Source organism: Camelus dromedarius, chromosome 21, assembly GCF_036321535.1.
Source record: "Camelus dromedarius isolate mCamDro1 chromosome 21, mCamDro1.pat, whole genome shotgun sequence".
Classification (NCBI taxonomy): domain Eukaryota; kingdom Metazoa; phylum Chordata; class Mammalia; order Artiodactyla; family Camelidae; genus Camelus; species Camelus dromedarius.
This window is the reverse complement of record NC_087456.1, coordinates 11,454,395-11,479,751: the sequence shown is the minus strand read 5'-3', so window position 1 is coordinate 11,479,751 and position 25,357 is coordinate 11,454,395. Positions and strand designations below refer to the sequence as shown.

The 25,357-nt window shown below is 44.4% G+C and overlaps 1 protein-coding gene across 1 annotated transcript in view; it reads left to right on the top strand.

Moving 5' to 3' along the window:
- Window positions 1-25,357, top strand: part of KCNH1 (potassium voltage-gated channel subfamily H member 1) — a 332,954-nt gene that overhangs the window by 120,497 nt on the left and 187,100 nt on the right. Inside the window, exon 7 of the mRNA XM_031438629.2 lies at window positions 16,664-17,093. Within this exon, the coding sequence (XP_031294489.2) occupies window positions 16,664-17,093 (430 nt within the window). The remainder of the gene's footprint in view (window positions 1-16,663; window positions 17,094-25,357) is intronic.

Below are 25,357 nucleotides of genomic sequence, written 5' to 3'. Positions count from 1 at the left end.
TATTCAGACAGAGGATAAGAACTTTTGAAGGCTTTTGATATAATTTGAGGGCAGTTCATTCTCAAAGAGGCAATCAGTTTACAAAAACCAACAAACAACTTTTTGTGCAGGAGGGTAATTTGATAAAAATAGTGTAAGATGGTAGAAATGGGTGGGTCAGATTCAGTCAGAGAGCTCTGGATGGATGAATGGCCGTTATCTGAATCCAGACCTGAGGGTGAGGGTAGGGTTTTAGCCATAACTCATCTTGCTCCTCCCAGCAGCTGATCATTTGTTCATTTATTCAGGAATCGATTACTGTGTGTCCACTATGTACTGGGACTGCTGGATGCCTCAGGGACATATCTAGGTGAAAGAAACATGTTTTGTTGCTAAGAAAAGGTTTATATATGTAATTGGAGATCAAAATAGACAGTAAAAACCTTGGTAAAAGGTAGGACATGAAGAATGTAATGATAATGGTACCAAATGCTGCGGGAATTCAACGAGAAGAGATTAATTACAGAGGGGGGCAGGGGGGCAGGGGAAGGGGTAGATTCAGACTAGGCTCATAGAGGAGGTGTTGCTGGAGCTGGATTTTATTGAAAATGGGTGGAAATTTTGGACAGGTAGCGGAGAGTAGTCTAGGTGGAGAATAAAACACAAACGTGGGGACATGATGCCCCTTGTTTATTGTGAGATCTGTCCTTTGGGCTGAAGCTGATGCCCCAGAGAAGGCAGTGCAGGATATCCGGCATCTCAGGCTGGATGAATAATACAAGAGTTTCTAAACCCAGGAATGTCTCAGCGATTGTCCACCCCACCAACCAGTGCTCTGGTTTTGGTCCTGAGTGAAGCAAATGGGAAAGGATTTACGATGCTGAAACATGGTTTTGCCTCTGACCTTTCACCAGGGTAGGGCAGGGCATCTTGCCACCCTCAGGCAGGCTGGTCTGCTTCTGGGTTTCCAGGACAGATGGGTTTCCTGGGGCTGCTGTCTGGCCCGGTTTCCCCCTAATTCTCCCAGGAAAATACAAGTCCTGCCTCAGGCCACCGGGACCTGCTCCTGCACCCGGGGAAGATAGGAAGTCTGACCTTCATGGTACTACTCCTCTGAGACATTGTCGATTATTGTATGAAAATCAAGGGATAATATTTGTGCAAAAGCTTTGTAAGCTGTTAAGTGCTGGGTGGATGCAATAGATTCATTCATTCATTTATCTCATCATTATTGAGAGCCTGCTGCAACGTTCTAGGTGCTGAGGATACAGCAGTGCCTCTCAGCGTGTTCACCTCCTACTGTGTGGGACAGTCAACAAACAAGCATAAAGTCTCTAGTATGTTAAATTCAAAGCCTATACAGTAGTGCCCACCCTCCCCCCGTCTGTGGTTTTGTTTTCTGTGGTTGCAGGTACCCTCAATCAACTGTGGTCCAAAAATATTAAATGGACAACTCCAGAAATAAACAATTCTTTTTAAGTTCTAAACTGTGCACCGTTCTGAGTGGTGTGATGAAATCTCACGCCATCCCACTCCATCCTACCTGGGACATGAGTCATCCCTTTGTCCAGAGCACCCTGCCCATTACTCACTCAGGAGCCATCTCAGTTATCAGACTGACTCTCATAGCGTCATAGTATCCCAGTGCTTATGTTCAGGTAACCCTTTTTTTAACTTAATGGTGACCCCACTGTGCAAAAGTGGTGATGTTGGCAATTTGGATATTTTCTTACTGTGCCTAATTTATAAATTAAACTTTATCTTAGTTATGTATGTGTCGGAAAAAATATAGTATATGGAGTTGATACAGTTGATCCTCGATTTGAACTGTGCGGGTCCCCTTATATGAGGATTTTAAAAAACAAATACTACAGTATTACCCAATCCCCAGGTGGTTAAATCTGCCAGTGTGAAACCATGGATATGGAAGGCCATCTGTGGAGATTTTTGACTGCTCAGGGGGTTGATGCCCCTAACCCCTGCGTTGTTCAAGGGTCAGCTGGATAGGGTTTGGTACTGTCTGAAGTTTCAGGCATTTACTTAGGGACTTGGAGTTGTATCCCTGCTGATAAGGAGGATTTACTATAAATGCTCTGTAGAAAAATGAAACATGGAAGGGGAAGCGATATGTTACAGAAAGACAGAGGTAGATTTGAAGTGACTTGGGGCAGGGGAGCGGAGAATGTGGAATCCTTGTTTCATGGGTACAGTGAGCTCTCCTTGCACCTTTGTTTTCTTATCTGTAAGCTGATGAGTGTGGTCCCTGGGATCCCCTCCAGATCCAGAGTTCTGTGATCCCAGGACTCCTGAGCTGAGGCTTATGTCCTGGGTCTTCCATTCAGATCTGGGCCACTGAGTGGAGCGAGCCTTTGGCAGCTTCCTTCGGCCATCTGCTTTCCAAGCTGGAGAGCTGGGGCTCTGATCGCTTGCCTGGAGGGCGTTTGCAGCAGAGAGCTGTATTCTGTGTAAATGTGGGACTGTGTCCTAGTATCACCAGGAAGGGACTTAAATTACCATCCATAAATGCATCATGACTTTAAAAATCATTTCTAAATAATACCACCAGGGCCACCAGCACTCACGTATAGAGCTTTTGATTTTAACTTTCCAAAAGATGTCCTTCTGAATTATCTGGCTGTGGCCTTAGTATAGCTCTGTGAACCAGGTGAGAGTTGGGAGACCTGCAGAGTGGCCCCAGCTTGGCCACTGGCTTTTGGGTATCTTCCGCTCTTGGGGCATCGGTGGTCTTGGTGAAGTGATATGAATAATAAACAGCACTTAGCTGTCACTGGGCCGGTTGTGTGTGGGGAACCCAAATCCCAAGGAACATACATGAGACACTGCCCCGGGTGGTTCTGGGATGCCATCCTGCTTGTCTGCAGGTCACTTTTAAGAGCCCAGAGTCCTCAGTCTGTGCAAATCCAGCACAGTTCAAATCTAAGCTTTCTCATGGCTTTCGTCTTTAAGCGATGGAAGGCGCATCATCGTTTTATTCTACCACTGCTTTTTTGTGCTTTTTTTTTTTTACTTTTTCATTCTGCTACTTGCTGTATGTACACACAGCTGACTCGCTGCTTGAAGAGAAAATGGCAACCATCAGTCTCTTCTGCTCTAGCCAGGCTGGCTTTGGGGGGGGCTTCCTAAGTGAATGGAGGTAACCAGCAGCCTGGTTTGTGTCTTTGGAACAGCCACAGAACAGTTTGATTTTATTGCTTTTTTTTGAAAAGCTGATTGTAGTGAACTCACAACAATCAACACAGAACAGTCAACACACACAACTCATCATCCCTCATGGCTGCTTGTCCATCAGTTAATTCATTAAAAAATTCGTGTATTTGTATAAAATGGGGAGAAGTGTGCTATAGGATGATTATAAAAATTGAGTGAGTTAATGCATTTATGACTAAGCATTAGGGCTGCTTGGCGTACTGCAAGTGCCTAGTAAATTATTGTGGTTATTATTTGTATTATTTAGCAATGGGGTTGACGGGTCAGGATCTGTATACCACTTTTCATCAAAATAAACTTCTAAGTGACACGTTTGTTATTTTAATAATTTCTAATCATTGCTAAGAAGGGCTGGATCTCGTAAAGCGAGTTTAGAAATACAAATACCTAAGTATAAAGCATATTCTATTAGTTTCCCTTGGCCTTTTGTATCCTTATCAGGCATGAGGTCAGGCCACTCAAGATGGCGGTTTTCTTGCTCTTTGTGCGTCCCCCTCAGCCAGTCCCTTCATCTGCACCATGCTCACATAGATGTGCTTGCCCCCGCCACAGCTAGTGATTGTTCTAATCCTTAGGCCAGAAGAGCTCCACCTGCTAGTTAATTAAAAGGAAGCACCTGCCCTTGTGACGGTTGTTAACCTGAGGGGCTGTTCGGGACTTGCCCCAGCTGCTCGTTTTCTTGGTAACTGATGCGCCAACCTGACGTCACTTCCTCCTATAAATGGTCGTCCACGCGCTCCGCCGTGGCCTGCCTGCTGTCTGCTGTCGGGCGTAGCGTGTTGCTTCGGGACTCTTTGCTTCAGTCGTGTAAGACCCCCACCCCCATCCAACAAACTGTTGGCGTCTCTTGTCACTGTCTCCGGCTCTTTCTTCGGTCTCCACGCCGGTGTTTACAAGGCTTGCAGGCCTGCAAAGTGCAGGCCAACGTCAGGTGAGACTGGCTTTCACTCCCCCCCCACCCCTTCCCCCTGGGGCTCGGAGTGTCCAGAAGCACAAGGCCAGGCTCCCTCCCTGCGTTCCTTCAGCTTAACAGCCCTGTTGGTTGAATGCCCTTGGCCGCTTGTTTGCAACATGTCAGAGGTGGGGGGCGTTATTTTTTTCTTTATTAATCCTCATCTAGAGATGACTTCTTTCTGGCCCTTCGGATCCTTTCTCTCCTTTTTGCTGAGGGCAAATAGTATCTCCCCTTTGTTACTTTTTATTTGGCTGAATTTTTCCAGCTGAGGGAAAACAAGGTGACCACCTTTTGAGTAACAATAACCGATACTTTCGAGAGCGTTAACGCTGTGCAAATGCAGTTCCCTCACTTTACAGGTGAAGAAAATGAGGCTCAGAAAGGTTGCGGAACCTACTAGGGTTACAGAGCTAGAAAGTGCCAGAGGCAGGGCCTGGCCCCGAGCCCGAGCCCCGCGTGGGGCTTTGCGTGTGCTTGGGACTCCTCATGGTGGCCTTTTTTTTCCTGATGAGAAGACAGTTTATTTTCTTGCTGGCCCTCCTATTCCAAAAAGTAGTAGTTACTGATTATTTTAACGACACCAAATGATGATTATCCTTACTTCTGCCTGCATCCAGAGAGTTTAGAACTCTATTTACCAGAAGCCTCTTAAAGGAGCCATAATTTTTCTTTAGAATATCCCTGCAGAGACTTATCCCCAGAGGGCCAGATGGTAGTTGAGCGAGGCTCTGTGTATGTCAGTTGCTCCATGGAATGCAAGAGTCTAGAATGATTAGTGTGGTCCTATCACCATTCACTGCGAGGCTGCAAGGAGCAATAGCCCTCAAAGGCGTTCAGTCTACTTGTAAAGATGGAACAGAGTTAAAACCATGAACAATACTAAAGGCGAAGCACCAACCCTCCTTCTAGCTGGAAGGGAGTTCTTATTACTTTAAACCAAGGAATCCCTGAGGCTGTGGCCATGCTGAGCATCTTCTGTCTCTCCCTGTCCCTTTCCCAGTGCCCCGGGTGTCAGTCACACTGAGAAGGGGCCTGGGGCTGAGCCCACCCCCATAGCCTGCTCCAGCAGCTCTGCTTTGAGTTCCCTCGCAGTCCCTCAGAAGTCTGCCCAGCAGCTGGAGCAGCTCTTGTCCTGAAGCTGCTCTGCCCCCTTCCCCCCAGGCTTTTGCTTGCCCGTCACAGGTGAGCTAGTTCCTGAGTAATGGTGGTACTTCACACCTGTCCCAGTTCTCGCCGATACAGCCCAAGTGTCTGGCCTACTGGTCTGCAATTTGCTAGGCCAGGTTCCCCAAATCTGGGGAACCTTCCACACATCCAAACCAGCTGCATGACTCTTCCCTCCCTCCACCCTGGTGGAGGCCTTGAGGCCATACCCCACATTCCTAGTGCTTGTCAGGAGGCCACACATCTGGGGGCTACTTGATAGCTTCTGGGGGCGTCCACTGTCTTGCTTGAAGCTTGGTTTTGAGTGAGGACAAGAGTGAAGTGGATCATGTTTAGGGCGGAGGGGGTGTCTTTGAAAGCCAAATTAGACTGCTTGGGGGGATCAGGGTGGGTGTAGCTCAGTGGTAGAGCACATGCTTAGCATGCACAAGGTCCTGGGTTCAATCCCCAGTACCTTTATAAATAAATAAGTAAATAATAAGTGGATGGTCTGCACCTGTCCTCTTCATTAGTGTTGTTGCACGTGGTTGGGCGGCCCCACCGAGTCCTCCCACGTTGCTAGCTGAGGTGATGCTTTCATAATGTCAGTGCTGTTTCACATCAAGAGCTCTGGCTGGGCGGTGCTGAGTGGCCCAATGACCGGTTCAGGCCCCAGTGCTGAAAACTCCTACGGGTAGGACCCTCCTTGTAGTTTCTGGGATTTTCACCTGCGCCCTTTGATTTGACTTAAATTCTTGGATAATTTAATCAGCCTCACGCAGATCCTGGGCATGGCTAATTCTGCATTAGTGTCAGAGCTGCAGGCACAGTGTGGTTGGATTGCTTCCTTCAGTGGTGGAGGAAGTCCAGTCTAGGCTACTTGGATTCATTTCACTTCCCCGGAGGAAGAAAAGCTGAGATTAGTATTCTGAGAAAGACAGAGGCATAACTTGATAAAACCGGATTCTCCATTCTGTACCCTTTGGGTTTTATTTGGCCAGTGGTAAAGATTTCCATTTTCAGCACCTCTAGAAGGAAAGAGAGCCTGATGGTATAACAGCACAGCCAAATACACAGTTCATTTTATGGTTTGAACTGTAAACTAAAAGAAAGTGGATGGTTTTAAGCAAAATTCCTAAACTTCTTTCAGTGTTTTCTAAGGAGACTGCAGGTGTGCCTTTTGGATATATTATTGGTTTAAACAAATGGAAGGTTGCAAGCTGTCCCATTTTTCTGATTAAAAGCTCCTCTACTCTTGGTAACCGCATCCTTTCCCTGAATGTGGTCAATGGACCTGTTAAATGAGCTAGAAAAAAATTCCCTTTATGCATAGCCGTAAGACTTATGCTCGGTCAACTTTTTTTTTTTTAAATTGCTGTATAGTCAGTTTACAGTGTGTCAATTCCTGGTGTACAGGGTAATGTTTCAGTCATACATATACATACATAATATTCATTTTTATATTCTTTTTTCATTGTAAGTTGCTATAAGATTGAATATAGTTCCCTGTGCTATACAGAAGAAACTTGTTGTGTATTTATTTTATATAGAGTAGCTAATATTTGCAGATCTCAGCCTTAATAGTGGCAGCTAACTTGTGTTTGCTGCTGCGTCGCAGTCATTTGCAGGCTGTGTTTTCTCTGTGGCCTGACCGTAGGTAATATGAGGGCAGAGGATTGCATCTCCCTTGGTTTTGTATCACTGGTAGCTCTTGGCTATGTCTTTTGGTACTAGGTTTTCAGGAAATGACCGCTGAATCAAATTAAATGAGACTAAGATAAAATACTGAGGCCATGAGAGGGAAGCAAGTTGTTTTCACGTTTCAGTGAGTAACTTCCAATAAGATCTGGTAAGCCAATTTATTCCATTGTAGAGTTGTAATGGGTCTGCAGTTCTCAGAGTGTTGGGATCATCATGGAACAGTTATTCTTGAAGTCATCTCCGTTTTAAAGACAGCAAACAAGCCAAGCTCTGTTAATAAAGTAGTAAATCCTTATAACAGACCACTAGATATAGCACTGTCACAACTTCTCCATGGAGTGAGTTTCAGTGTAAGTTTCCATTCAGTAAACATTTATTGAACATCTGCAAGGAGCTAACTCTAAAGGTGAAGTCTTTAGAGCAAAGGGCTAAGAGCATGCCCTTGGGAGTCAGGTGATCAGGGTTCAAATTCCAGCTCTGCTGCCGCCTGTGCGGTTCTGAACAAATGATTCTATCAGTTTCTTCATCTGTAAATTGGGTGTGTAATATACTGACCTCACAAGACTGTGAAAATTAAGTGAGGTAATGCTTGTCAAGTCCTTACTGTGTCTGGCACCCAATAAGTACTCAATAAATTGTTATTTCTATTCAGTTAAAATAATTATTGCTCTCATGGAAGGTGTGATTCCTGACCTCAAGGGCCTGCCAGCCTAATATAAGGGCCATATGATCTTCCTACCTCAGGACATTTGCACTTGCTGACCCCTCTGTCTGGAGCACATGCTTCCCTCAGCTGCTCTGGTGGCTCACATTCTCATTTCCACTGGCTTTTCCCGAAATGCCAAGATCTTGATGAAGTTTTCCTTCTCAACCCTGCTAAACACTGACTGTCACCTCCTCTTTCTGACACCTTATTTTCAGTTCCTGCTTAATTTTCCAGCTTCTTGTCATAGAACATACCATTTATTTTTCTTACTTATTTAGCTTATTGTCTGTCTTTCACAATTGAATGACAGTTCCAAAAGGGTGAGGGTATTGGTCTAGTTCACCACGGGTCTATTACCAGTGCTTGAAACCAGGTTTGCCTCATAAGTATTTGTGGGAAGAATGAATCAAGGACCAGTTGTGGGCCCTAGTGGACGGCATGTTGAACTCTGCCTGTGGGCATCAGGGGAGGCATCACAGAGAGATGACTCTGTGTAATGTCTTAAACTAGCAGTTCTCAATCTTTCTGCCATTACGACCCTATATTAGTGAGGGCCTTACAGAAAAACAGAACCAGGATTTATATATATTACAAACATAAATTAATATATCTATATGTGTATATATGTATATAAATATATCTATCTATAATCAGTAGGATTATTGGATTATGGTGATTATGTAGGTTGAGAAGCCCCATAGTCCACCATCTGGATGACCCAGGAGAGGTGGTGGTTAAGTTCTAGTCTGAGCACAGAAGACCGATGTCCCAGATGGAAAACTGAGGGTGCATTCTCCCTTATCCCACTTTTTGGTCAGTTCAGGCCTCCAGTCAATTGGATGAGGCCCACTCACACTAAGGAGGGTGATCTGTGGTAATCTGTTGATTCAGGTGTTAATCTCACTCCAGAAACACTCTCAGACACACGCTCAGAATAACGTTTAACCAGATTATCTGAGCACCCTGTGTCCCAGTCAAGTTGACACATAAAATGAACCATCACAGACACGTGGTGGATTGTGTCCCCTGTGTATGACATCTGAGCCACAGTTTCTAGGGTCCTGTCATATCTCTCCTCCTTTCTCTCTAGATCAAGAAAGCAAATTGGATTTCAAATGAGAGTAAGTTTGAATTCACTCTAATACTTATTTTAAAAAGTAAACTACTTTTATACTTGATACAGTCACGATTTTAGTAACAAATATGTGACTCATCTTACCACTGGGTGATGAGAAGTGTCTTTAAGGATGGGGGAGGGTTTTCGTAGTTGTCGAACTAGGGGAATAGTTTTTGAGGCAGAAGGAACAGCATATGTGAAGGCATGAGGGCATAGTGTGATGGTGGAACCACAAGTAATTTGGTATCATTAAAGCAGAGGATGCCCTGAAGGAAAGCAGTGAGTGATGGAGCTACGGGAGACAAAGGCCTTTTTAAACTAAACTAATGGAATTTTATTCAGAAGTCAGTGGAAGCCATTGAATGGTTCTAAGTGGGGTTGGATCATAATTTAAAACTTACATTTAATTAGTTTATAATTTAATTTTTTAAAATTTTGGATAAATAAAAATCCAAATGGTGTAACATTCAAAAAGATATATATATGACAGAAGAGTCTCGCTCCCTGGGACAGTCAGTGTTTCTGTTGTCTTATGTATACATCCAGATACGCATAGACAAGAATATATGCATGTTTCCTATTTTTATTCAAATGGCAGCAAAATTATGTGTTGGGATACTGATAGGCCTTAACAGCATCCTTCTATAAAGAACGTTCAGTTAAGAAAAGCTTACATGGCCAACTAAGATGGTGACACCTAGGTTTTCACTTGGGAGACTGTGTACCTTGGGCACAGTCTCCAAGTTGGGGAATAGGAGATGGGCTGAGGGTTAGACATGTCACACTGAGGAACCCATGGGCTATCCCAGTGACATGCCCTTGGGGTTCTTAAGGTCAGGAGAAATGTCTGGTTTGGAAAGATAGACTTACAGTTGATTAGTATATAGATGGTGGTTAAAGCCATATTAGTGGATGCAGCTGCTCAGGGGAAAGGACATATTGAGGAAGAAAAAGGCCAAGAACAACACCTTGGGGAATAATTAGTTGTTGTGGGGACCAAGGGAGGAGAGTCTAGTCCACATTGTGACAGTGGTCAGGGTTCAAGTCTGGCTAATGTAAGGAGGAAAAAGTTTATTAAAAGGTTATTAATATATTAGGTACTCACAGAATTTTTGTAGAGACTGGGAAAACATTGGGAGGCTATGCTGCTGGGAACAATGCCCAAAAATAATATGGCAGAACTGGTCCAGTGAACATACCACTGCTGTTACTACTGGACGGGGACTCACAACATGCAGTGCTGATACCACCATCCACGGACCCCGGGTTTCACTTTCTGAACTGCTCCTGCTGCCTCTGGGAACTGGGTGATGCTGCCAGGCTCTTGTAAAAGGGGCTCTGCGTAGTTCCTTCCTTAGGGACCATTCTGTGACGGGGGTGGGTGTCTCCAGTGGGCAGATTCTAGGTCATGTGCTTGGACATTAGCTACCAGGGAGGCTGCAGAAGGGAGATTCATGGTGTCTTCAGCTTGTGGGTGGAAGACAAGCTCTACTTTGTAAGGTGGTGATTCCCTAAACACAGGGTGACAGTTTAGACACTATATGGCCATGAAGAATGTCACATGCCCATTACAAGTGTCAAATGCTGATGATAATGACAACAGAAGGTAGTGAGTGACTTTTGAAGCAGTAGATTCTGGGAAGTGGTGGGAATGGACGTTTGAGTACAGTGGGTTAAGGAATGAGTGGGGAATGAGGACACTGAGCTGTTGTGTATTGATTGTTTCAGGAAGAGAAGGAGAGTTAATACATCTGGAGAGGGGCATTGGACTTGAAATAGTAGTATGATGATAATCTAAGAGAAATAAGTCTGTGAAAGGGAGAGCTGAAGACAAAGGGAGGGGATAGAGAGAAGGGTGGATAGTTGATGGAATGATGTTCCTGAGTGGATGGAGAGATGGATTTGGGATGCTGCCAGTGCATATGCTTGTGTTTGTGGAGGTGGCGTGTAAATGAGAGTTGATGCTAATGGCCTTTGCTTTCTCCGAGTGGAGATTTATGTTGGCTGAAAATAATAAGGGCGCAGGTTGGGTGAGATCTGAAAAGAGTGGTGAAGATTCGGTGTAGCTGTCAATGGGAAGAGAAGAGAAAGTGCTTCAAGGAAGAGGAAAAGGATGGGTGAGAAGCATCTAGGGGACCAGCTGAGAATGGAAATGAGCACAGTCTCTGCCGTTGGGTCCGTGCAGTGCTGGGTTTGGCAGGTCAAGTATGAACAGCAGGGCAAGGAGAGAGATTGTTCAGGTGGTGGGGAGAGGGTACTGGAAGTGACATAACAGGGTCTAGTATGATGGGAAAGGAAGTGAAATGTGGAGAGAATTGATGGTTGGAGGAAAAAAAAAAAAGATGAGGGTAAGGAGATCAAAGAGAAGTCCAAGAGCAGTTTGAGGTAAAGGAGAGGGTGGGAGGAGTGGAAGTGTGTGATCATTGTGTCGAAGGCTGGTGTGTAAAAGTTAGAGATGGAGCAGCTCTCAGTAATGACCAGGCCCAGGTTGTGGGCAGAAGGCAAAGGCCACTGGGAGTGGAGAGGCTGGAGTGTTGAATGGTTTTTCCCCATGAACATTAAAATTTCCCATTCTGATAGCAGGAGGTGGGCTGGAAAGCCAGGTGCAAAGATTTAAGGGATGAAAGGGAGGGGCCAAGCAGTTGATAAATGGGATAATCCATGAAAGATTAAGCCCAAGTTCTGGCATATTTCTAAGCATTCAATAGATGTAGACCATCAATAATCAAATGACAGTAATGAGGAGGTGATACTGCTGGATGGCCTGAATCCATGGGGAATTTCTTTTCTTTTTTCTTTTGAGTGTCAAATAACTCTTGTTTGGAAGATGAAAATGTGGAGATTGAAAGCTCCCTACTGCTAAGTCCAGGATGTCAGGGAGGACATGGGGAAAAACAGGGTGCTCAGGGAGAGCCGGTTTCAACTAAATTAAACAAGAGGGTGATGGGAACAATCCATGAAGAAGCTGAGGCTGGGAATTTCTCTCTGCTTGAGGATAGGTTCCTGAGGATTCAGAGGAAGCAGGGAAGGAGACCTTTAGCTGGAGGAGGATGAAGGAGCAGAGTAATGGTGAGTCACGTGAGGTTGAAAGCAATCAAAGAAACAAAGTACACCCGCAGAATTTGCTGTGGCTGCCATGTGTCACCACAAGACCTGGCAGCCTGGAGAAACTTTTCAAGAACCTGAAAGACTGAGTCATTCTTTTCAATAACACATCATCCTCAGTCAGTGACACTGTTATTTTATTTTCACGACCGGAAAATAAGAGAGCAGAAAATTGGTGAAGCTGGCTAGTTGAGAAGGCGAGGGATAGCCCAAGCTCATGGAACGGTTTATTTAATCTGGGTGAATAGGCGAAACTTGATCGTTTATACCCAAGTGAATCTGCTAATTGCCAAGTGTCTACTTCAGTCTGAATTGCATCAATATCATCATAAATAAGGTTACTGAGATTTCGGAAGTCTTCCTTCCGGTCATCTTTGTTGGCCTTCAGTGATGAGGTTTACCAGCCCAGGTTCTCACCATCCTTCGGGCATGTGGACTCAACCTGAAATTCTTGGTTCTTCATAATGTTAAGGTTGTGAAAAAGAACTCTCTGGAACTACTTGGAAAGTGAGGCAGGATTTCTGATAGAAGAAGTCCCTGGGGAAATGTGATTCTCTTCCATACGGTGATGTCATGTTTTCATGTTTTTAGTGTACTAAAATTTTTTTAAAGTTTGGAATATTCTGGGTTTTTTTTTTTTTTTTGGTCTAATCCACTGAACTTCAGGCAAATAAGAAAAAAAAATCCCAGATTAATAGCTTGAAATGCTTTTCAATAGCTAGAATTCCAGCTGTTAGTGCAATAAGAGGGAACTTACTCAAAATCATGTAATAGAGCATCCGTGTACATACAGATAGATAACACAGTGGGCAAGTGCTTGTTTTATATTGTCCAGAGTCTCCTTAAAATGAGAAAGAATTCTCTAATAACTCAAACTCTTCATTTTAGCTTAGAAAATATTTGAGACCCTCTCTGTGAAGGTGCTGGCTTTAAAACTTATATAGCTATATGAGTTCCCTAGGGCTGCCGTGACAAATTACCACACACTGGGTGGCTTAATACAACAGAAACTTTATTCCCTCACAGTTCTGGAGGGTAGAAATCTAAAATCAAGGTGTCAGCAGGGCCACGCTCTCTTTGCAGGCTCTAAAAGAGAGTCTGTTCCATGCCTTTCTCTTAGCTTCTTCTGTTGGTGGTAATCCTTGGCCTCAAGGCATGTCACTCCAGTCTCTGCATTGGTAGTCACACGTGTGTCTCTGTCACTGTCTCTTCTCTTCTTATAAGGACACCAGTCATGCTGGATTAAAGGCCCACCATATCCCAGTATTTCCTCCCCTCAACTAGCTATACCTGCGATGGCCCTCTTTCTACATAAGGTTACATTCTGAGGTTCTGAGAAGGGAGGTTATTCAACCCAATACAAGAGGCTTCTAAAATGAATGACAAATGGCTTCTGTCTTCAGGAAGATGTAGTTCCTGGTGTAGCTGGGGAACTAGCTACAGGAAACTTTCATGCAAATCAAACAGAATACCGCGGACACATGGAGGGTTGAGTGGCTGGTTGTGACAACAGGGCAGTTGTGGAAGGTTATAGGGTGAAGGCACAGGCAGGCCTGAAGATAACTGGGGTACCGGCAGGCACAAATGGGGAAGCTGGGCATTCTGGGCTGTGGCGCAGAGATGCAGGTGTGTACCCACTATGTGGGATGCTCGAGTTGTCCGGAGTGTGTGGCTAGAGGAGGGCATGGCCTTCGGGTACTGGGTCCCATGTGTTGTGGTGGCCACTGAGAAGGGATGGAGAAGGGAGGAGGGATGAAGTGCAGATGGAGCCCAAGGGATGAAGGGAGGTGGAGCACAAGGGAGATAAGAAAGGTGATGGGAGCCCAGTCGTTCATCTCTGTGAATGGTGATCTTCAAGAGGTAGGTTAAGGGGAGAGTTCAAGCAGAGGCCGAATGACCATTCCTTAAGGGAGCTCTAGAGACATTGCTGGGCTCAGAGAAGCTGGACTGGATGACTCCTGTGCTCCCTCTCAGCTGTCAAGTTCTGTCACATTAGGTGGAAGTGTCTTTTCACTCATCACATCTTGCCTCTTTCACTGGCTACTCCGCTTTTTCTTCCTCTCAAGTATTTTCCACGTGCCAGGCACCGAAGATACAACAGTGAGCAAGAAGACAAAGACGGCACCATTTTAATTGCTTCCCTGTGGTGTCAGCCCCAGGAGTACATAGTAGGGTCTCTGTAAATGTTGCTTTGAGCTGAATTCAGGTGAGGAAGAATGACGAGGCAGTTTTTCCCTGGGTAACAAGTTCTTCTTCAGAGTAGAAATGCTTTGAACGACGATTTCAGGAACCTCCTTAGGAAGAGGTGGAGAGTGGGTGGCTGCTTACATGTGTTTGATTTCTGAGTCATCAAAAAGGCTCCTTTGCCTCCCAAAATATCTCCTTCATCCAGGCTGTGAGTGCTTTTAATTTCACTACTGGAAGCCGGTTTCCCTCAGTTAAAATGCAAATGCCCTACGGAGAGAGGATATCCATTTACCCCCTTCAGTCTTTTGCCTCTTAACATGGGATATTTTGTTCAGCCTTTTCTCATGACAGATTTTTAAGAAAAGCATATGGAAGGAAACAGGGACCCAGGGCATGAATACTGGGCATGCCAAAGGTAACCTTTGGCAGAGTCAGCAGTTTGGATGAACTGACCCTGGAGATGTCATCCTCTGGCCTAGAAAAATCCATTATCTGTTTGCTGGTGTATGCTGGGCCAGAAATGATTATTTCTGTTGTAAGGTTTATGGCTACAAAACTGTCACTTGTTTTGTTTTTTTTAAACAGGCAACAAATCCCACTTCCTTCACCCTAACCTTAATGAAATAATTTATTGACAAGGCTCATATTTTATTGACATGCTCTATATGGTTTGTGTGTTCATTTGTCATGGAAGGCTAATGATAGCTACTGTCACAAATATCCCCCAAAATGTCAGTGGCTTATTTCAGAGGTTTCTGTCTTCATTGACATCACAGTAGGGTTGAAGCTGATTTCGGAGGCGGGGAAGGTATACTGTGTAGCTTTTCAGGGACCCAGGCCCCTTCTGTGCTGTACATCTTCCATCTTCAATAGTTGGACAAAAGCGCATTTACTTTTAACTACCTCGGCTTGGAAATGACACTCATTTCAGCTCACATTCCATTGGCCAGAACTAGGTCCAGAGACCCACCCAGATGGAGAGAGGCTGGGGTGTGTGGTTAGCTGTGCGCCCAGGACGGGGAAGCAGCCTTGGCGAGTCTGACACAGACTCATCAGAAAGCATTTGCACGTTTGCCTTCTGTCTGTGACATAATGGACCCTTGGGGGCTGACATTAAGTGTACTGGGGACAAGAGAGCATAGTGGTGACCTGGAAAGAGACCAGTGTTTAGAATTAAGTGAGAAGCCGTTCGTTCTGCCTGGTGAAGGGCATCATCCTGCTGTTGGATTTTTGCTATGAAAGGGACACCGAGCGAAGTCTTGATTCAAAGAAATGTCTCTGTATTTTCCTGTTGATTTGCTTTTAAATGGAAGGAGGAAAAGCTAATGGAAAGCTCCTTTCCTTACACCTGAAGTCACTTTGGAACAGGAGGTTTGAGGTCTTGAATGGTACAGCTTTTGCACTGTGTTTCAGAGGGCATTAGTGTTGGAGAAGACGTGGAGATCCTCTAGTCCACCTCCCGCATTGTCTGGGCAAGGAAACTGAGAATAACTGAATTGGCCAAATTCACATAGCTAGTTAGTGGCTTACCTGAGTGTCAGACCCCATTTTCCAGATGTCTAGACTGGCCTTCCTGCTCCCCCTACAGTGTTGCTCTCTAGAGAACTACTATTTGGAGAATAGACCTGGCCTGGTAGGATAGGTAGAGAGGAGGCTTGACCAGGTAAAACCAGAGCTTCTAGCTCTGAGATTCCTCGACTGATTGTGATTAAGCACATGGTGTCTGATTGTACAATCCCTGGCCTGACAGAAGTGACGTAGCCTTCCAAACATTGGTAACTTTCCTGAGAAAACAGAATCTCAGTTCTTTATTTTCCTCATCTATTTCTTTAATCTATTTTTAACTTAAAAAAACTGTTTTTTAAACCTGTTTTTTTCTAATTATAAAGGTAACAACTTTAATTATAGAAATTAAGTAAATCTATGTAAGTGTAACAAGACTATATACAAATATAACAAAAAATCGCCTGCAATTCCATAACTTGGCATTGGAGCAATGATCACTGTTCATGTTTTACATGCCTTTCCATGTGTGTTTCCTGACCCTTTTTCAACACAGAAATATTTGTATGTTTATGCACAGTATAATAAGAATGAAATATGCAATATGAAATAAATATGCAACTCTTAAGATATTTCATATTACTTAATATGAAATATTACACAACTCTTAATATTGTCTTAAAATGAGTAATGATATGGAAAAATCCTCATATATACTTGTATGCTTATATGCAATACAATTAGAATTCAAATTTTGTCTGTCTTACTTGCTTTTTAAAGGAAGTAGGAAAAAGCCAGTGAAAATCTCCCTTCCATATACCTTGGAATAAAATTCTAATTATGTTGTGCATAAGGATACAAATATATATGAGCATTTCTCTTTATCATGACTTATTTTGAAACAATTTTTTAAGGGTTGCATAATATTGCATCTCGTGGAATACATGGTGCCAAAGGCGGCAGCCGGGGGTGGGGGGGAGGGAAGGCGTCATCAGTATCTTTGGTTCTTGGCCCTGACCCTGAGCTCCTCTTCTCCCAGGGCATCAGCAGTCTGTTCAGCTCTCTGAAAGTTGTCCGGCTGCTCCGTCTGGGGCGGGTGGCCCGGAAGCTGGACCACTACATCGAATACGGAGCTGCCGTGCTGGTCCTGCTGGTGTGTGTGTTCGGGCTGGCTGCTCACTGGATGGCCTGCATTTGGTACAGCATCGGGGACTATGAGATCTTTGACGAGGACACCAAGACCATCCGCAACAACAGCTGGCTCTACCAGCTGGCGATGGACATTGGCACCCCTTACCAGTTTAATGGGTCCGGCTCAGGGAAGTGGGAAGGTGGTCCCAGCAAGAATTCCGTCTACATCTCCTCGTTGTATTTCACCATGACCAGCCTCACCAGCGTGGGCTTTGGGAACATCGCTCCATCCACGGACATTGAGAAGATCTTTGCAGTGGCCATCATGATGATTGGCTGTAAGTATGATGCTGGCTGGGGCTGGGGAAAGGGGCAGGCGGCATCATGTTTGTCCATCCTTTCTATTAGCTGGAAATAGAGCAATGGCTACAGTGCAGGCAGGATCAGGTGTGTTATAGCTTAAAACGAGGGAGAGATTTTTTTAAAAGACTAGTTTTATAGTTTTCCTGGTAATTGAAGCAGTACATATTTACTGCAGAGAAATTTAGAAAATACAAAAGAGCACAAAGTAGAAAATGAATACCAACTGTAATTCCACTTCTTAGGGAGATAACTACTATTGCTTTTTGGTGTTTCCCTTACAGATTGTTTTCTTTCCATATCTGAATATATAGATACAGATTTTTATTAAGTTAAGAGGAGGTGATGCTACACATACAACTTGGTAAACTGCTTGCTCACTGAAGAGTGAATCGTGGAAGCCTTTGTGTCAATTTAGACATAGCTCTAGACCTGCACAGTCCAATATGGTACCAGAAAAAGAATGCATGAAAACAAAGTCTGAAATATCTCATGAATAATCTTTTATATTGATTATGTGTAGAAATAGTAATATTTTTGATATTGTGGGTTAAGTAAAATATTCTATTACAATTGTTTTGTTTCCTTTTGTTTTTTTAATGTGGTTCCCAGGAAGATTTTAAATCTTCTTACTATTGGACAGTGCTGACCTAGATCAACATTTTTGATGTCTTTGGTGGTTGAGAGGTTTTTCAAGTCCCCCCTCCACCCCCAAAAACCCACAGGTTGAAAAAAAGGGCTCTCGTTCAGTTGAGAAGTAATGGGGTTTTGGATTAACTTGACTGAAAAACAGAGACAACCCTAGTTTTTGAGGAAGGTACAGTTGGCCCTCTGTATCCACGAATTCTGTATTTTTGGATTCAGCCAACCATGGATTGAAAATATTTTTTTAAAAAATTCCAGAAAGTTCCAAAAATTTGCATTTGCTGCATGCTAGCTACTATTTATAGTATTTACATAGTATTTACAACTATTTACATAGTATTTACGTAGTATTAGGTATTATAAGTAATCTAAAGATCACTTAACTGTATTGGAGGATGTGCTGTAGGTTATATGCAAATGCTTTGCCATTTTATATAAAGGACTTAAAGCACTGTGGATCTTGGTATCTGTGGGGGATCCTTGGAGCCCATTGCCTGAGGACACAGGGATGACTACTTAAATTTCAAGCACTTAGCACTGATTATTGTGTAGCTGTTGCTATTACCAAGTCTGGGAACAACAATGAACTCCCTTCACTAAAGGGAGCCTTAGGGAGGACAAGGCCTCACTGGGCTGGAGGAAGCACAGGAACTTGAATGGACTGGAGTCATCGTGAACCTGCCAAATGCACCCTGTTGGTGCTTTAATGACACACTGTGACATGGGAGAGGACAGTCCTCCTGTTGAAGCATCAGCCTGGACAGTAGTCTGGGCACACGTGATGAAGCTGGGCTCTGCTTCCATCAGGCAGAAACATTTCTGCTTGATGTGCTCCTTCAGGGTGGAGTTGACACATTGATTGTTATACCAGTGAGGGGATTCTGAGACCAGGGAAACTGAGGCTTCAATGTGTCTTGCTTTGTCCCATCTATCCAGGATCCAGTGTCCTCCTCCGCAAGTGGGTTTTGTCACCACCGATTTTCCTGTTTGCTGCTTGCCTCCTCCTTTTTTGGCAACCACCTGATTGTGTCTGATGCAGTATTTTCATAAAAGCTTGCCTCTGAGTGTTTACTGAATGTGTCTAAGGCGTAATTGATTTGTGGAAAGTGTGTGTGGTGGAGCTTTTGGGTCTGCTCCTTTCTTTAAAATGAGTTTTAATAGAGATGATTGCCTGACCCTGGGAAGCAGAATTAAGTATCTGTGGGTGGTTAATTGCTTTAGCTTAATTAGAACTTGAGGTACTTTCTCATGTCATGTAACAGGATTTAAGACCTTTGGTCTTCTAGAACGATTTCAGCCTTAACATCTGCAGTTTTCTAGGCAGTGCTCATGGCATTTTCAGAGCCCTGGGGCACCAGTAAACAACCAGATGCCCCATACTCAGGGCACGATTTCTGTCTCTTAGAGGGAAATGAGACACTCTGTCAATCAAAATATCCCATTATATGCATTACAGAAAATTTGCCAAGAGTGGTCAGTTAGCAAATGGGCTCCATCTCATGAGCTCCCTGAAGACTTTCGAGTATGAGACTTCCTTGCAACTTTTTACCTGCAAGAAAAGAAAAAAGAAAACAGACCTGGTGGCATATAAGTATAAGCAAGTTTGTTTTTTTTAAAACCATTCTCTACAGAGAGCAGAATTTCCCAGGTATAGTCTCCAAGGAAAACCCAAACAATTATCACCTCTTTTCTCTCCCCACCTTTCCAAAGCTTTGTGATGTTTCCATTTCTCTTTTAAAAAGTATAATACCGAGGTGATCACCCTGCGTTGTGCAGCCAGCTATGATGCTTTGGTCGGCAAGTCTGTTGAACAGTAGCCCCGTTTCCTGAACACTTGTTATTTGCCAAGGGCTGTGCTAAGAGCTCTGCGCACAGTTTCTACTATCTGCAACAACTCTGTGCCTTAGGGGTTATTATCTCCATCTTACAGGGAAATGGAAATTCAGAGACGTTAACTCCTTTCCCAAGAATGCAGGGCTGGTAAGAAGGAGGGATAGGATTCGTGTCCAGGACTCTGAAATTAAATGCCCGGCTCTCCCCACGGTACCCACCTGCAGTGGCTTGACCTGAGATCACGGATTCCATCAGCCTCTCCTCACTGATACACTCACACTTGGAAAATTCTTTCCACAAACTTTAACAAGCTGGCAATTTCTGCAGTGGAAAGTTTTTGTATGCTCGCCTGTTGTTGTTTTAATTTAAGAACAAGTTTACGGTACAGACTCAAGGGACCAGGTGCTTCGGAAACCATTTTTTTTTTTTGGCAACCTGTCACTTAGAGTTACAGCTGTTCCCCCTTCCATGTGACACGTCTGACAGCTTCTTGTGCTAATAACCAAGTTATTGCGCTGTGTAATGCGGTGGTAATTATCCTTGTAAACTCACGTTCTGAACAACCTTTGTTCAGGACAGCTGCTGATGTCTTGTTAGATTTACGAGGTTCTCTCTTACCTTGCTTTGCCTGTGTGTGCCTGTGTGCATGCTTAACACCCTGACTACATGGCTCACGGGATTGGATGACCCTAGAATTGGGATCTCTGGTGATGGGGAGCTTTGACCACAGCCTGAGTTTATGCCAAGGGGTCAATGCCCCTTCCTCCCTGGTCACCCCCGCAGTCAGGCCAGTGTTCCTCAAGGAGCATAGATAGTCACAAAGCCAGTGGGCTTTGAAGTACTGTTTACAGTGTGGTTTTTTTTTTTTTTAATCCCTCTTTGCATTGGATTTTACATATATTGGTAAAAGTATTTCTTGGCTATTCTGTTGCAGTGTTTTCACCATAATATAGATTATCCAGCAGCTTTCTGTTGTTTCTCATCTCTGTTCTCGGTCACTGAATATCTTATTATAACTTGGCTAATTCCCTAGAGAATGCCAGGAAGCAGGAAAACTAAATATTTTAAAGCTTGCCCACCTTTGTCTGTTCTTTTTTTTTTGTATATATGTGTGTGTGTGTGTATATATATATATATATATATATATATATATATATACTTTTTTTATTGAAGTATAGTCAGTTTACAACGTTGTGTCAATTTCTGGTGTACAGCACACTGCTTCAGTCCTACATGAACATGCATATGTTCATTTTCATATTCTTTTTCACCGTAAGTTACTACAAGATATTGAATATAATTCCCTGTGCTATACAGTATGAACTTATTTATCTATTATATATATATTAGTGTCTGGAAATCTCAAACTACCTTTCTCAGTTCTGATGAAAAAACTGAAACAAGAAGAGGTGAAGACTGCTGGCTGAAATGAGCATTTGTGATTAGTTGTGGGTGTAGGGGATCTTGGGTGTCTCTAACTGCTTGGTTTTATGTCTGGCTTCTGTTCTGGGGTCTTGACTCAGGCCAGGGGCAAGTGAGCCCTGCCCTGATCCCCCGCCCTCCTTGGGTGGTCTTTGGTGGTCTCCTGCAGGGTGGGCTCCCTCTTCTGTCCATCTGGTTCTCCTGTGTGGTGGTGATGCTGAGAGAAGCCCAGGGCCACTCTGGCCCTCAGTGTGACACCTGGGAGAGGATGTCTGCGTTCAACAGGTGCATACAGAGCGCCTTCCTCCAGAGACCTCTGAGGATTCAGAGACTATCGCTGGGGGCCACATTCTCAGGTAGTCAGAGGTCTGCTGGTGGTGGGGCCTAGGGGTAGGACGGGGACAGGCCCTGTCACCCACCAGCTAGTGACTGAGGCCTGGAGGAGGAGCCTTCACTGGGGGCTGAGCCTTGCCCGGACCTCCAAGGGGCCCCACGGGGGAAAGCGTTGTTGGAAGTGGGGAGAGAGTCCCTTTACCTGTTGGGGGGGTCTCTGTCTCAGATTAGGGACATGACCCTGTCTTGGGGAGTCTCCAGGGAGAATTGAATGGTAAAGCGACAGTTCCCATTTTATTAATATGGGCTTTGCGCTTTTCTGATTCTCTCCTCATAATGTCATTGCTGTCATCCTGTCATTACAATTAAGCCGCATTCACTTTCTCTCGATAATGGCAGGGGGTCTAGACTTCGTCGTCCTCCTCCAGACTCTCCACACCCCAAGCTGAACATTGGGTTTTCTACTTCAGCCTTTCACAACACCTGTCTCTTTGAATTCATGTCTTTTTTACCCCGTCCTCCTCCACCTCAGCTGCTTAAAACCAGAAGGTCAGGACCATTGTGAGCATCTATTTAATCCACAGCAGCCCCTCCTTCCAGTTCTCTGGCTGGGCCAAATCTCATCCTGATCAATGCTTCGGTGCACCTCCCCCCGGGGTGGGGGCTGGGAGCTCCAAGCAAGTCACTGGGCTCAACCCTAGAGATTCCTTATACCACGTTCTTTCCTGGGGGGACAGGATACTCGTAACCTGTACCCTGCACGTTTGATCGTGCCACCTCACCCATGCAGTGTGCTTTGTGGCCCCCTTCCAGCTTAGCTTGTTCTCTGCAAGCAAATATGGACTTTTCTCTGGCTCCTTCATGATTTTATTTCAACGTTCCTATTTCTTTTCATTCACCTTTCCTGCATATTTCCCTTCTGCATTCTGTGCTAGTAGACTGGTTTTTCAAAACTGACTGGGCACACATCTCCTTGGAGGCTGTAAAATTCTTTTAGGAGACTTCAAACCCACAGCAGGCTCTTAATAAATGTGGTTGAATCTGAACAACTGGGAAGGCTCTGGAGTTTGGGAAGCGGTCTTCAGTGCTATTGACAAAGCTGCTTTATTAGAATACAGGTCCCATTGCTGGACAGAGACTCAGTAACAGTAGCCTCAACAGGGCATATGTCTCCTAAAAGCTTAGCGCTGGGCTGGCTGCTCTGGAGTCATCAGAGACCACGTTTCTCTGCTGGCTTAAATACATGACTTCCACATTGGGATCCCATATGGCTGTTCCAGCTTTAGCCATATGTTCTTTTTCTAGAAAATGGGAAGGAGAAGGCTGGCTGAACTCTTTCCTCTTGAGAAGAGGACCAGAAGTCGTGTGTACTGCCTTTGTTCATAACACATTGGCTGGAACTTGGTAACCTGGCCACAAGCCTAGCTGCAAAGGAGGCTGGGAAATGTAGTCTTACTCTGGGTGGTTGTGTATACAGGTGGAAATACAGTAATATACACAAGCCGAACAGTTAGTGAGGGATGAGCAGCTGTGTCTGCCCCAGCTTTCCTCCTTCTCCTCATCCCCCCTCAATTGATACCAGGAAACATGACAGGCAGACCCTGTTGGAGCATCATCCTTGAATTGCTGGTTAAAATATTTTGGTTCGAGTCCTAGATCTGCTTTGTGCCTTAGGTTATATCCTTTAATTTCTGTGGACTAGGGGTGAGAAGCTCTCCTGACACCTGACAGTCTCACTTAGTTGAAGTGAGAACTAAATGAGATAATGATGTGTGATAGCTCTTTGACAATCTTACATTCAGGTATTGGGGTTGTGGTGGTGTTAATAACAGCGGTGGTTTCTTGCTCTTCCCTGTTGATTTTTTTCCTTCCAGTTCTTAGGAAAAAGAAAATAATCATTGCTGCTCCCTTCTCAGGAGCGTGGGAATGATGTTTCATTTCATTTTTGGTTTATGTTTTTTTGGGAAATGGGGCAGTGTCCAGAATGCTATGGCAGAAATAACTATTCATTTCTCATTTATTCTTAGTATTTTTTTTGTAGTTAGCAAATTGGCTTATTTTTCTCTAGAACCTGATTTTTTAAAGTTCTGTCTGCCACTGTGCATTTCAGGTAGGTATCCCCATCTGTAACACAGCCTCAGGCTACTTTATGTCTTCTGCATCCCTGCCTCCTCTCATCCAGGAGACTATCTCTGGTTTCTCCCTCCTGCTTCTCAACCTTTCACTGTCTTCATACTGATAAGGTTGATGGACCCTGGGTTTTGGGTTTTGGGTTTACTTACTTGTACTTAGAATTACACTGCTCTGTAACCATTCTTATAACTTCATAGTTATCTTCTTGCCTTAAATGTGTTTTGTCTAGCTCCAGTGAGAGTCTAGCCTTCCAGAGAGCAGGACCTGTGGGTCTCCCTTGTGCCTGGGCACCTGCTTTTGGAATGTGGGAAAGACTGCAGGCTTTAGAACCAGCCAGTTCTTTAGAACTCAACTCTTGATTGATACTTTGACCTTGGAAGTTTCCTCCTTTGGTCAAGTTCCTTTGACCTTGGAGATATCAGGCCCTCCTTGATTACATTTTGAGGTTGGAAAAAATAAAATGATGCAGTGTACCAAGCTCAGTGCTTCACACCTGGGGTGTTCAAACCATGGTGGTTCATTCCCTGGCTCTCTCTTCCCTTTCTTGCAGCTCATTTCTAGGACTCATCAAACGATGATGCTTCTGAATCTTTGGTTAGTCCTTTGGGTGTGCTCCACTTTACTCGAATTTGAACTTGCATAAAATATCAGGTGAATTGCAGTGTTTAATGTACAGCCCATAAAGTATGTATCTGGATGCAAGGTTCCCTAGACACAAAGCTTCTTAAAAAAAAAAAAAAAAAAAAAAAAAAAACTTGGCCTGACTGCAGAGCAAGTTAGAGGAAGCTCTTAAAGGAGGAGAAAGTCATTTGTGTGGTCAGGAGGCATCACTATCCCTGCCTGACTGGCAGGATCTTCCTTGGGTGGGAAATGATACCCCGTGGAGTGAGAGTGCTCTCCCTGGAGGAGAAGGGACTAGAAACACTCAGACACAGAGCACCACGACGTGCCAATGTCACACTGGGAGCTTCTCTTTACTCAACAACCCAATAAATAGGCTCTGTTATTCATGCCTTGCAGATAAGAAAAAAATGAAGTTTATAAAAACAAAGTAAATTATCTGCGGTCACAGTTTAAGAGGTGACTGAACTGGGCTTTGAAGTTTCACTCTGACATCAAAGTTTCACTCTGTTGTGTTGCTTCTCTTGCTGATTATTTAGGGGTGTGTGTGGGGGGGGGGTGTTCTCTTCAGTGTGCGTGGTGTTGGGGAGCAGGGAAAAGTTGGAGGAGAAAAGACGATGTAGAAGGTGCTTCCCCTGGAAGCCTTGCCTATTGTTCTGAATGATAATGATGGTGACAAAATATCTGATGATGTGTGTTGTGGGAAGACACGATCCTTGTTCGTGGCTGGATTACTGCACCGGGCGGAAGAGTTACAGCAAGAGTCTTAGGTGTTAGGGAAGCCACCTGGATGAGCGATATTGTCTCTGACCTTGTAGATACCCATGTCATTGGTAAAATTCTTTTCTTTCTCTTTAAAAACGTAATTTCCATCCAAGCGGGAGCCATCACGTGGCGGTGTTACAGTCATCAAGTCTTGTTTCTATTTTGTTTCCACATCTATCATCTCCTCTGAAACTCTCAATACTCCACGGCACAGGTAGCATTCTCTTCATTTTGGGGGATAAGGAAATTGTGGAGTCACTTGCCAAAGGTCACACAGCTAGTTGGAAGCAAAGCTGGACTCAAGCCCGTGTCACCACTCCCAGCTCAGTGCTTTGCCCACATTTCCAGATCACCATGGTAGCAGCTGGTCCTGGTGGCCACGGATCACAGGTTACGCCAGCAGACTGTAGCAGCTGGTCCCCTTGTGGGATGTCCTCAGAGCTTGTGAAGGTGGCTGAAGAGTGGCTTACCTCGATTCTGTTTTCAGCAA